Raw genomic sequence first — 13499 nt, forward strand, 5'->3', positions numbered from 1 at the left:
TGACAGAGGCAGTACATTTGGTGATGGGACGGTGAGAATGGATCTAATGGGTAACGGCGTTTTGTAGATTTTAGGAGAGGAAAAGGGGATGGGAGCTCCAGCAGACGTTTGTGGAGGTATCAAAGTTTTTCTTATCAATCAAGCGGTTAGAAAAGGATAACAAGTGCTGGAGTAACTCAGCGAGTCAGGCAGTATCTCTGGAGAACATGAATAGGTGATGTTCAGTTCGTGACCCTTCTTGAGACTGGGTCTGTCTCTACTTCTTGAGTCTGAAGAAAGGTTTCAACCCAAAACGTCACCTATCCATGTTCTCCAGAGATGTTGTCTGACCTGATGAGTAACTCCAGCACCTTATGCCCTGTTGTGTATTAACCATCATCTGCAGTGCTTTGTTTCTAGCTTATGATTTCAGATTTGGAGATGGGCTGAGTATCTAGAGAAGGTTTTTTTTCAATAAAGGGTTGATTCGTATTCTTTCATTGTGGTAGAATCTGGAAGTATCAGTACCTGGCGCAGGTTCCAGGATGTAATACATCAATTGATCTTGACTTGTAATATTAAAAAGTAAAGATTTTTCGAAAGATTTTTTCATCAACTTTTTCAAAAAAATTTCATCAGCAACTTCCTTATTGCTATATTCTACAACAAATGGACTAAGGTTGTTTTATTTAGTACATGTATTTCTGAATGTTTTTTCCTGGTTACTTACAAAGTCATAGATGTCCTGCTGACTCTGCATTTTAATGACACTGCAGATGTCTTTTAACACCTTGCATGCACTGCAGCCAAATTAAAGCTTATGATTGGATAGTGCCCACTTTTGTTACCAGTTGGAAAGCTCTGATTGAATTGTTGCCAAATTCACAGCAAGCTGCTGAGCTTGCTCGGATTTACAGTTCGGGAGGTACAATGGGTGCATGTATTCTTTTTCCATGCAATAGTTTTTTCTTCCTTCTGCTAGTCAAATTTACATTTAATCCATTATTATGTATTGGTGCCTTATTGGAGTCATGGAGAGATACAGCAGGGAAACAAGCCCTGGAGCCCACCGAGTCGGCACCGACCCTCCATCTGCATTAAACCTACACTAATCCCATTTTGGTCTTCCCACATTCTCCTCAACTCCCCCAGATTCCATTGCTCCCTCCACTCCAGAGGCAAGTTGCAGTGGCCAATCGAACTGCCGATTTGGACATCTATGGGATGTGGAAGGAAACTAGAGCACATGGGGGAAACCCACACAGTGATAGTGAGAATATGGAAACTCCACATGGTCAGCATCAGAGGTCATGACTGGAGGCCTGGCCACTTGTGCTGTGGGGCAGTGGCTCTACTGCACCACTGTGCTGCCCACCCCAGTGGAGTTTGACGAGGGGAAATCCTCCCATTTTAATAAGAGTTGGTGTTGCAAACACCAAGCTGTTTGTGGTACCTTTCCGAAGTGTATCCCATCTTATTTATGGGGGGAAATTGGCTAATTTTCACGCATGTCCCACTGTATGTTACTGACTGTTGGTCATTTATTCACAAAATGCTGGAGTAACTCAGCAGGTCAGGCAACATCTCAGGAGAGAAGGAATGGGTAACATTTCAGCTCGAGACCCTTCTTCAGTCTGAAGAAGGGTCTCGACCCGAAACATTACCCATTCCTTCTCTCCTGAGATGCTGCCTGACCTGCTGAGTTACTCCAGCATTTTGTGAATAAATACCTTCGATTTGTACCAGCATCTGCAGTTATTTTCTTACACTGACTGTTGGTCAAGTCAGTTGGTGATCAAGTCATAGTCTGTTGGTGAAGTCAGCTGGGGGATCAGTGTTGGCCAGGAAACCTGTGGGATTGGGAGGTGGGGATAATTTCCCACAGCAGTGAGTACTTGTGGACTTGGTGCAGCTGTGCCAAGCAGTGTTTCCCTTGGCAAGACAAGGTGAACTATTTTGCTCCTGCATCATATCATATCATATCATATATATACAGCCGGAAACAGGCCTTTTCGGCCCACCAAGTCCGTGCCGCCCAGCGATCCCCGTACATTAACACTATCCTACACACACTAGGGACAATTTTTACATTTACCCAGCCAATTAACCTACATACCTGTACGTCTTTGGAGTGTGGGAGGAAACCGAAGATCTCGGAGAAAACCCACGCAGGTCACGGGGAGAACGTACAAACATTTAGCAAATCTATGGATTTAGCAAATCATGGGATCCCTTGCAACCATGTGAGGTGGGATGGTGGAGTCCTTGTTGGTTTAAAAAAAAATAGATGTCCTTCTGATAAAGAGTGACATTTATGCAGAAATGAAGTCTGCATTCAACCATCAACATTTCGGTCAGTGGTTCTGATGAAAACGTGCATTTGGGAATTAATTATCTTCTTATCATCAAGTAAAGAGTTAACTGTATTGCACTGTCCTGTTCTACCCCTGTGTAATGATTGCAAAGTAATGAGCTCAATTATATATGTAACCTATTTCATTTGAGTCAGCAACAAGAATATGCTAGCGTTTGTGTTGTTTCATTTAATTTTTCCATTCATTAGGTCTGAAACCAATCAATATCATCTCAAAAATGCAAAACAAGGAAATCTAAAGTCAAAGATTCAGGAGCCAGGCCTTTCAACCCATCACATCCATGCTAACCATTGAACCCCCATTTATTTTAATGCCATCCCATACTCACCTGTCATGAATGTTTTCCCAGTTTAAAAAAATCTTCATAGAGCCATAGAGTCATACAGCGTGGAAACAGGCCCTTCGGCCCAACTTGCTCACACTGTCCGACATGTCCCATCTACATAGTTACACCTGCCTGCATTTGGCCCATATCCCTCTAAATCTGTCCCATCCATGTACCTGTCTAAATGCTTCTTAAACGTTTCTTCTCCTTATGGTCAAACATGGTCAAAAGCTAAAATAGTTTCAGTTTAGTTTATTGTCACCTACCAAGGTACAGTGAAAAGATTTGTTGCATGCTAAACAGTCAGCAGAAAAACAACACTTAATTACAATCGATCCAATTACAGTGTATAGACATACGATAAGGGAATAACGTTTAGTTCAAGGTAAAGCCAGCAAAGTCCAATCAAGGATAGTCCGAGGGTCATCTAAGAGCACTGCTCTCTGGTTGTAGTAGGATGATTCAGTTGCCTGATAACAGCTGGGAAGAAACTGTCCCCGAATCTGGTGGTGTGCATTTTCACACTTCGATACCTTTTGGCCGCGGGGAGAAGAGGGAGTGGCCAGGGTGCGACTCGTCCTTGATTATGCTGCTGGCCTTGCTGAGTTAGCGTGAGGCATAAATGGAGTCAATGGAAGGGAGGTTTGTTTGTGTGATGGTCTGGGTTGCGTCTACAATTCGCTGCAATTCCTTGCGGTCTTGGATGGAGCTGTTCCCAAAACAAGCTGTAATGCATCCTGATAAAATGCTTTCTCTGGTGCATCTGTAGATAGTTTTGCCAGCAGTTGAATAGAAAGAGGAATATTATTTTTGAGTTTGATTTGAAAACAAATTTGAATTAGCAGAACATTATCTTTTTTTAACCACGTGCTCTTCTAGATTTTCTGGAAAATTTTGAGGATGTAACTAGTAAAATGGATAAGGGAGAGCCAGTGGTTGTAGTGTACCTGGACTTTCAGAAAGCATTAGATAAAGTCCCACGCAGGAGATTAGTGGGCAAAATTAGAGCACATGGTATTGGGGGTAGGGTATTGACATGGATAGAAAATTGGTTGACAGATAGGAAATAAAGAGTAGGAATTAACGGGTCCTTTTCAGAATGGCAGGCAGTGACTAGTGGGGTGTTGCAAGGCTCGGTGCTGGGACCACAGCTATTTACACTATTTATTTTAAATGATTTAGATGAAGGAATTAAAAGTAACATTAGCAAATTTGCAGATGACACAAAGCTGGGTGGCAGTGTGAACCTTGAAGAGGATGCTATGACGATGCAGGGTGACTTGGGTAGGTTGGGTGAGTGGGCAATTGCATGGCAGATGCAGTATAATGTGGATAAATGTGAGGTTATCCACTTTGGTGGCAAGAACGAGAAGGCAGATTATTATCTGAATGGTGTCAGATTAAGAAAAGGGGAAGTGCAACGAGACCTGGGTGTCCTTGTACATCAGTCACTGAAAGTAAGCATGCAGGTACAGCAGGCAGTGAAGAAAGCTAATGGCATGTTGGCCTTCATAACAAGAGAATTTGAGTATAGAAGCAAAGAGGTCCTTCTGCAGTTGTAAAGGGCCCTGGTGAGACCACACCTGAAGCATTGTGTGCAGTTTTGGTCTCCTAATTTGAGGAAGGATATTCTTGCTATTGAAGGAGTGCAGCGTAACGTCACGAGGTTAATTCCCGGGATGGCGGGACTGTCATATGATGAAAGAATGGAACGGCTGGGCTTGTATTCACTGGAATTTAGAAGGATGAGAGGGGATCTTATAGAAATATATAAAATTATTAAGAGATTAGGCAAGCTAGAGGCAGGAAACATGTTCCCGATGTTGGGGGGAGTCCAGAACCAGGGGCCACAGTTTAAGAATAAGGGGTAGGCCATTTAGAACTGAGATTAGGAAAAACTTTTTCACCCACGAGAGTTGTGAATTTGTGGAATTCTTTGCCTCAGAAGGCAGTGGAAGCCGATTCACTGGATGCATTCAAAAGAGAGTTAGATAGAGCTCCTAGGGCTAGCGGAATTAAGGGATATGGGGAGAAGGAAGGAACGGGGTACTGATTGTGGATGATCAACCATGATCACATTGAATGGCGATGCTGGCTCGAAGGGGCCGAATGGCCTACTCCTGCACCTATTTTCTATGTTTCTGATCCTGATCTTTATGTAGTTGCCTTTGCATGTTCTTTCCATTTGGGTGCTATGGTTTCCTGCCATGGCCTAAAGATTTGTAGGTTGTTGGGTTAATTGGTGACTGTAAATTACCCCGAGCCTGAGTGGGTGGCAGGACAACCAGCCAAAGTTAATAGGCAAGTGGGAGAGGATGAGTTAATGGGGGAGCAATATTGATGGGCTTCCGCTGAGAACTGATGTAGACTCTGAGGGGAATGATCTTCCTCCATGTTGTTTAAAAAAAAAAAAATCTTAACATCCCAATAACCCTTAGGGTAGAAAATATGATCCAACAGAACAAGTGACAAAGTATCATTTGTTCATTCATAAAGTATCATTCATTCATTCATTCATTGATTCATTCATTCATTCATTCATTCATTCATTCATTCATTCATTCATTCATTCATTCAAGTGTTAGATAGATCACCATCTCAGATCTTCTCTGCTTTAGGGGACCTCTTATATTGACCCACAGTTAACACAGTTGGTTTAGCAGCTTTTCTGAGAGCAGGTACCTGTCAGTGCTGCACTCTTCATGCCAGCTGGAGTCTTCAGCTGAGATGGTGCTTAAGTCTTTGTAGTGAGCTTGATATTTTTCTGACTGTTAAGATGAGAGTGACAGAAACTGCATCCGTGTGTAATGTAAAGAGCTTCTCTCGCAGGCCGATACGAACTATGTTTAAGATCTCTACCCTGTCTTGCCTTCAGGTTCCATTAGCTTGCTGTGTGCTGAGATGCCAGATAAGGCACTGGAGGACATCGAGGCCATTTCCAGAAGTGAAGGTCAGTACTCGGTGGGCCTCTTGGGTTTTTGATTGTCTTCCTATGTTTGCGAACAGCCAACGTTCCTTTACTTTTAAGCGGCAGAGAGCAGGATCTCTAAAACAGTGGGTAGCAACCGGACCATAGTTTCACTGCTGCTTGGTGTATAAAGCTGGGTTGAGTTGGCAAGTTGAGTTAAGTGCAGAAAGGAACTGCAGATGCTGGTTTATATCGAACATAGACACAAAGTGCTGGAGTAACTCAGCAGGTCAGACAGCATCACTGGAGAAAAAGGATGGGCGACGTTTCTGGTTGGAACCCTTCATCAGACAGTCTCCTAAGATGCTGCCCGACCCACTGAGTCATTCCCGCACTTTGTGCCCATCTTGAGTTGGCAATAAGTTTTGACAAATTCACTGTCTTTATTTTGGAATGATCTCTCAGTAAGTGAAAGTTAAAGCTAAGTGTCCACTTCAAATAAAATACAAGTTTAAAAAAAAAAGTTGATTTGTAATTGGAGGGTGCCTTCAATTCTACTGATAAATGGGCATGTGGTCATTTGTTTGTGGGGGAACTGCCCTGTGTTGAATGATTCATTGAGTACTTTTGGAGTTTGTATGGCTGTGTGAAATGTTGTTTCTATGGCATGACAAGCTAAATTGTTTTGCAACGGCTTACAGCTTGATTGTTTATCGATTCCACCTTGTCTTCATGAGCTCAATGTCAAAGTTGGTTGTTTCTTTGATTGCCTAACCATTGAGATGATCTAATTTGTTCATTAAAGTTGTAGAGGTATGCAGTGTGGAAGCAGACCCTTCGGTCAAACTCGTCCATGCCAACTAAAATGTCCAAATGAAGGAGTCCCACTTGCTTGCGTCTTGCCCACATCCCTCTGAACCTCTTCTATCCAGGTCTTTTAAGTGACATCTTGTACAAGTCCACCACTGATGTTCGAGCACCCTTGGTTCCCGAGGCTTTCTGGATGAACCGTTTTGCTGGACGAACAGAGGTTATGGTCTCTGAGTGGAGTCCAATGGCACTGGAACGGTCTGCTCATGCCGCAGAGCAGCCGAGATACTAGCCCGCAAAGTCGGCCTCGGAAGTCGGCTATGGGACCGAATCTGCCGGCCCCTGCCGGGCTGGTGTTCCAAAGCCTCGGCCACAGGGGGCATATTTGACACACCAAATCAGTGCGGAAGTCCTGATAAGGTCCAGATCGGCCGTCTTACCCGGCCTCGGTGCCTCATTTTCGGGGGGGGACTTCCGGAGGGTGGGGGATTTCAAATGTGCTCCCGTAATTTTGTCTGGATTAAAGGAGGTGCCGGATCACCGGTTGATGGAAAATCGGTGGTGGACCTGTACCCACCCCCTCACTTCCTTTGGAAGCTCATTCCACATGCCCGCAATGCTCTGTTTAGTTAGTTGTTTAGAGATACAGCGCAGAAATTGGCCCCCAGGGCCCACTGAGTCCGCACCGACCCCTGCAATCCCCACAAATTAACACTGTCCTACATGCACTAGGGCCAATTTACACTTATACCAAGCCAATTAACCTACAAACCTGTACGTCTTTGGAGAGTGGGAGGAAACCGAAGATCTCGGAGAAAACCCACGCGATCATGGGGAGAACGTGCAAACTCCGTACAGACAGCACCCGCAGTCAGGATCGAATCTGGGTCTCTGGCGCTGCAAGCGCTGTAAGGCAGCAACTCTACCGCTGCGCCATCGTGCCGCTCTGAGTGGATAAAGTTCCCCCTTGCGTCCATTTTAAATCTTTACCCTCTCACCTTAAATATATGCTCTCTGGTTTCAGACTCCCATACTCTGGGGGAAAAGTAGCTATGACTGTTCACCTTATCAATGCCCCTCATTATTTTACAAACCTCCACAAGGTCACCCTTCGGTCTCCTATGGTCCAAACAAAATAAGTCCCAGCCTCCCCAACAGCTCAAACCCTCCAGACCTGGTAACATTCTCGTGAATCTTTTCTGTACTCTTTCCAGCATGCATCATGGGAAAAGTGTACAGTAAATGGCAAGACCCTAAACAGCTTCTTTGCACAGATGAATCTTGGGGTCCAAGTCCATAGCTCCCTGAAGGTGGCAACACAAGTAGATAGAGTGACGAAGAAGGTGTATGGCATTGCCTTCATTGGTCTGGACATTTAGTATGAGTCAGGAAGTCCTGTTGCAGTCTATCTTTATGTTTTCAAATCTATTGAAGCTGTGGGAGAGGGATAATCTTTCAGAGGAGAGCAGCATCCAGGTCAGTGCACTAGGACTGGCTTTGATGCAAACCAGTGGAGGGTGTGGAATCAAGAGCAACTATATCATGGGAGACTCAATACATAGGACAAGATCGAGACTTCAGGATGTTAGACTTCCTCCAGGGTCCAGGATTTCTCGGAGTGGTTGCTGAATATTCTGAAGCAGAAGGGTGAACAGTCAGAGATTGCTGTACACCAAAGATGGGCATAGCGTGCTGGAGTAACTCAGCGGGTCAGGCAGCATCTCTGGAGAAAAAGGATGGGTGACGTTTTTCAGGTTGGGACCCTTCTTCAGACTGAGAGTCAGGGGAGAGGGCGGAGAGCAGGAACAGCAGGAGGCCGGGGAGAGGGCGTGGAGAGATGCATGTTCGTGCGGGAATGGCCACAGGGGAACGCTGTATACTCCGCTAATCCCCTTTGCTTTACCTGGTGGTCCCCCAACTATCTGCCACCTGCACCTTTGGCATGAGCACCGCACTAAAGCTCATGTTTGCGATGCTCCTGAGTAAATCAAAGTGCAGCCCCAGCTGCTCGATACAGGGGTCAACAGTTTTGCTTTGTTCAGTCAGTTCCCTGCTGAATACACTGCTAATATTTCCTGTTTCCTTGCAGGAATCACAATTGCTTGTGATGTTGCAATTGATATCAAAGGTTGACAATTGCAAGGATTCCTTGCTCTTAACTCTGAATTAAAGGGGCCCGGCTTGTATTGAGTGGAAAAGATACAGAATTGGCTCTCAGCTGCCGTGCATTGCGACCTACTCCTATTTTCAGTCTAAGACAGTAAGGTTGTGATGGGTAGATACAAGGAACTGCAGATGCCTGGTTAATGCAGAAAAGGACACAAAGTGCTGGAGTAACTCAGCGGGTCAGGCAGCATCCCTGGGGAACATGGATAGGTGAAGTTTTGGGTTGAGATGCTTCTTTGGGCTGATTTTAAGGGGGGAGGGGAGAAGAAAACTGGGAGGGGCAGGACAAAGCGTGGCATGTAATAGATTTAAATAGGCTATTACTTGTTAAATAGGGAGGGGGTTGATAAAGGAGGAGGAAGCAGTGAAAAAGGGTCTCACTGAAACTCCATCGGAGAGAGGAGGAGAACTTCTTCAAAGTAGGTACACCTTGAGGAGATTTTTCAGTGGAGCACTCAAAATGTAATTGGCTGGGTAAATGTAAAAATTATCCCTAGTGGGTGTAGGATAGTGTTAATGTACGGGGATCGCTGGGCGGCGCGGACTTGGAGGGCCGAAAAGGCCTGTTTCCGGCTGTATATATATGATATGATGATATGATAATGAACTGCAGTTGCTGATTAATACACAAAAGGACCCAAAATGGTGGAGTAACGGCTCAGGCAAGACGACTTTGGACAAGCTGGAGTCGGGGATGATATCTGCCAACATTTTAGAAGGAGACATAAATGTGGGGCAATGGAGGAAGAGAATGGTATTGGGAATAGTTGACACTCCAGGAAGGAGTCTGCACAGTTATGATGGGCAGGATGTTTGCTTATCACACTTGCCCTCACAAATGAGGCAGCTTGATAAGAATCTGAAACGTCCTCTGCCATTCTATGTTCTCTTTTCTTTATTTCTGGTAGGCTGCTATGCACACATATCATATGTTGATGGGGGAAATGTAGGAGGGATGGAACTAATTCCAAGCTGCTGGGCAGGAATATTTGTATCATAATTTAATAAACGCCAAATGCCTGAGGTTCTCTCAGGCATACTTCAGCTGCAGAAGCCCAAAGCATCGGTCTAAAAGACATTACAGACACCACCATTTTAATAACCCCTTGTTAGGGGTTGTTAAAATGGTGGTGTCTGTAACGTCTTTTAGACCCAAGCTCTGGGCTAAACTCCACCAGATGTATTTCTGAATGAACTGAGGGCCACGGGAGTTGGGAGCTGAATATGAAGTCTGTTCTGTTTGAAATGGGAAATTGCGTTGAGGACAAAAGAAGATTGTGCCCCAGTGCCGGGGCTGCAGTTGGTTGTTGATCTACATTAATGACCGATCTCGGCTATAAAGGCCTGCCTATTTCTACCTCTATAACATTAGTTAGCTTTTTGTAAGGTCTTGTGAAAAGTCTTAGTTGCATGCAAACCAGTCAAGACTGGAAAGGCAATACATGATTACAATAGATCCATCCGCAGCCTTAACAGCGCCAGAGACCCGGGTTCGATCCTGACTAAGGGTGCTGTCTGTGCGGAGTTTGTACGTTCTCCCTGTGACGGCATGGGTTTTCTCCAAGTGCTCCAGTTTCCTCCCACACTCCAAAGACGTACAGGTTTGTAGGTCAATTGGCTTCTGTGAATTGTAAATTGTTCCTCGTGTGTAGGAAAGTGCTATTGCACGGGGTGATTGCTGGTTAGCGTGGACAAAGTGGGCCGAAGGGCCTGTTTCCGCACTGTATCTCTAAAGTCTAAAGATAACCCAGATGACCCAAGTCTAAAGATGACCCAAGTCTAAAGATGATCCAGAAGATGTCATCCATGCGTAGGTGTAAAGTTAAAATCTGCTCTGTTTCCATGCTGTAGCTCTAAAATAAAGTAATCTAAAGTCAGCCAGCATCTGTGGAGGATTGCTGTGGCAATTTGTATTCCTCTGTTATAAATTTATAAAATTTTCCTTTCTATTTTGTAATATTGCACAAATTGGTCTCATCAGTGGAGAATATCTCCAAATCCTACAACTGGATTGTTAATCTCAACTGCGGGAAGATATGACCAAGTCAGCTTCAATCCAATAAATCCATCATATATTGCAAAACAAATGCAGTCAATTTCTCTCTGTGATAGTTTCCTTGACTCTGAGTTGTTGAACTCCATTCCTCAATGGCTCGGTTTGTCTGCACAGGAGGTGGATTTGCTTTTGTTTGCAGTGCTTCTCATTTCTGCAGGTGAGCGACTATGTAGAACCTGAAATGTGCAGAGATGTAATCTAAAACCAACTCGTGGGAGGGAGGGGTGAATTAATTTTACCAAAATCATTGAAGTTGTCTTGTGATCAATGGTGTTGGGTTACAATGCCTCTCAGCATTAGAGCTACCACAATGAACAGCTTTGCAAGTCCTGAGCTGCAGATGCACCAGCTTCATCAGCAGGAGTCGAGAGAGATTTGCATCTATAAAACGTCCTTCACATTTTCGGGACACTTTCCTCTTGCACCCAAGTGCTTCTGAAGTTCGGTTGCTATTGTAACGTCAATGTAAGAGAGATTAAGTAGCTTATATTCCACAGCCAGCTCTCACAAACCAAGGGAATAATGGTCAGTGATCTATTTTGGGTGATGGATGGCTGTGGTCAGAGAACAGGCAAACTCCCCTCCTCTTTCGAATTGCAGCATGGAATCTTGACATTCAGCTAAGTGAGGCCCTGGTTTATTAATCATCCAACAGAGAACTCTTCCAGTGGATGAACGCGTTCTCTGACCTTCACACGAACACCCATGATCTTAGTAATAATACATTCCTTTATTCGTCCCACACCGGGGAAATTTACAAAAAAAAATCTTTAGTTTAAGAAAGAAGATAGACACAAAAAGCTGGAGTAACTGAGCGGGACAGGCTGCATCTCTGGGGAGAAGGAATAGGTGATGTTTTGGTTCGAGACCTTTAGTTTAGATCAGTTTAGTTTAGTTCAGTTCAGTTCAGTTCAGTTCAGTTCAATTTAGTTTAGAGATACAGTGCGGAAACAGGCCCTTTGGCCCACTGCCGGCCAGCGATCCTTTGAACATTGGTTTCTCTAACTTTTGATAGCTCCTCCGTCCCTCTCTTTCCCCTCCCCTTCCCAGTTCTCCCACTGTCTTCCTGTCTCCAACTACATCCTTTCGTTGTCCCGCCCCCTCCCCTGACATCAGTCTGAAGAAGGGTCTCGACCCGAAACGTCACCCATTCCTTCTCTCCTGAGATGCTGCCTGACCCGCGGAGTTACTCCAGCTTTTTGAGATACCCGCATATTAATACTATCCTACACACACTGGAGACAATTTACAATTTTACCAAGCCAATTAGCCTACAAACCTATACGTCTTTGGAATGTGGGAGGAACCTGGAGCTCCTGGAGAAGACCCTCGCAGGTCACAGGGAGAACGTACAAACTCCATGCAGACAGCACCCATAGTCAGGATCAAACTCTGGTCTCTGGCGCTGTAAGGCAGCAACTCTACCGCTTTGCCACCTTACTTTTACTTTTTCAAGATGAATGCTATCAATGATTTAATATCTTGGAGAAATTGGGTGGAAAACCTGAGCTTTCTTTCTGTTTGTGTGGAATTGCAAGTTTGTTCTAATCCCACGGAGCCATTACACAAGACTAATCTTCCTCAGTGCAGAAGATGTTGGGTATGAAGTGCAGAATTGGAACAGCCTTTGAGGAAATTGAAACATTTAAATTTTGTAGCAGTTTATCTGTTCCATAGTCGTATTTCCATAACCTGGTTTAGGTATTCAGAATCAGAATCAGAATAGCCTTTATTTGTCATCCAAAAAACATGTCCTTTGGACGAAATTCCGTCACCCACAGTCCAACAATAAGAAGCAATAAAAATAAAGCAATAACACACACGATCACAAAACCAACACAAAACAACAACAAAAACATCCATCACAGTGAGTCTCCTCCAGTCACCGCCTCACTGTGATGAAAGGCCAGAATGTCTTTTCTCTTCCCTGCCATCTTCTCCCGCGGTCAGGTGGTCGAACTTGCCCCTTCGGGGTGGTCGGGGCTCCCGACATTGAAGCCCCCGCCGGGCGGAGAAAATTCCGCGGCCTATTACAGGCCGCGCCGGACGGTGAAAGGTCCGCAGCGGGCCGACCCAAGCCCCGCGATTCGCTAAGACGCTGCCGGTGCCGGAGCTCCCGATGTCGGCCCCCACCTAGGGGCCTGCGAGCTTCCGATGTCCACGCGGCCCGCAGCCGAAGCCTCCGAGGCCTCCGAAGGCGAATCGCAGCCGCACTCGCAGTGCTACCACAGCCTCCGAAGGCAGCCAGCTCCGCAGATGGTAAGTCCGGTCCGCGGGCTCTGCGAAGCAGAGCCCCAGGTGGTTCCAGCTGGAGGCCGCCAGCTCCAGGTGTTTGGCCGATGGTGGGCCGCAGCGGGAGAACGGAGACACGACCCAGAAAAAAGGTTGTGTCTCCGTTCGGAAGAGACAATTTTATAGTCCCCCCCCCCCCCAAACATACATAACACGCAACCACAAAAAACACTACATCACATCTAAACACTTAAATTAAGACAAAAAACAACAAAAAACACAAAAGACTAACGGACTGCAGGCGAGCCGCAGCTGCTGCGCAGTGCCGCCACTTCCTGTATGGGTGAGGTCGATCCTCTGGATCCAGGTAGCTGGAGCCAGTGTGCAGAGAGGTTCCACGCTCTGGTGCCACTTTTGTGCTGTACCCAGCAAAAATCTATTGAACTTGCTCTGAACATTTAATTGATATATATATTAAGTTCCTGACTTGTCCTCTGTATGGAAATGATGCTCCAGATTTCAATGCTGAGAGAGTCCCAGCCTGTATTTATTACCAGCACAATGTCATCTGATGTCCAGATGACAAGGTAGGTTACATAACTGACAGCAAGCTGTCTTTTGTGGGAAGCTAATTCTCTCAAATAATCT

The 13499-nt window shown here is 45.2% G+C and overlaps 1 protein-coding gene across 4 annotated transcripts in view; it reads left to right on the plus strand.

Moving 5' to 3' along the window:
- The window catches only part of LOC144596773 (pleckstrin homology domain-containing family G member 1), a 181164-nt gene that overhangs the window by 44116 nt on the left and 123549 nt on the right, over window positions 1-13499 (plus strand). For all 4 annotated transcript variants that reach the window (XM_078405545.1, XM_078405543.1, XM_078405544.1 and 1 more), the window contains exon 2: window positions 5555-5629. In XM_078405545.1, the coding sequence (XP_078261671.1) occupies window positions 5581-5629 (49 nt within the window). In that variant the 5' untranslated portion in view covers window positions 5555-5580. The remainder of the gene's footprint in view (window positions 1-5554; window positions 5630-13499) is intronic.

The sequence above is a fragment of the Rhinoraja longicauda genome, chromosome 9 (genome assembly GCF_053455715.1).
Source record: "Rhinoraja longicauda isolate Sanriku21f chromosome 9, sRhiLon1.1, whole genome shotgun sequence".
NCBI lineage: Eukaryota > Metazoa > Chordata > Chondrichthyes > Rajiformes > Arhynchobatidae > Rhinoraja > Rhinoraja longicauda.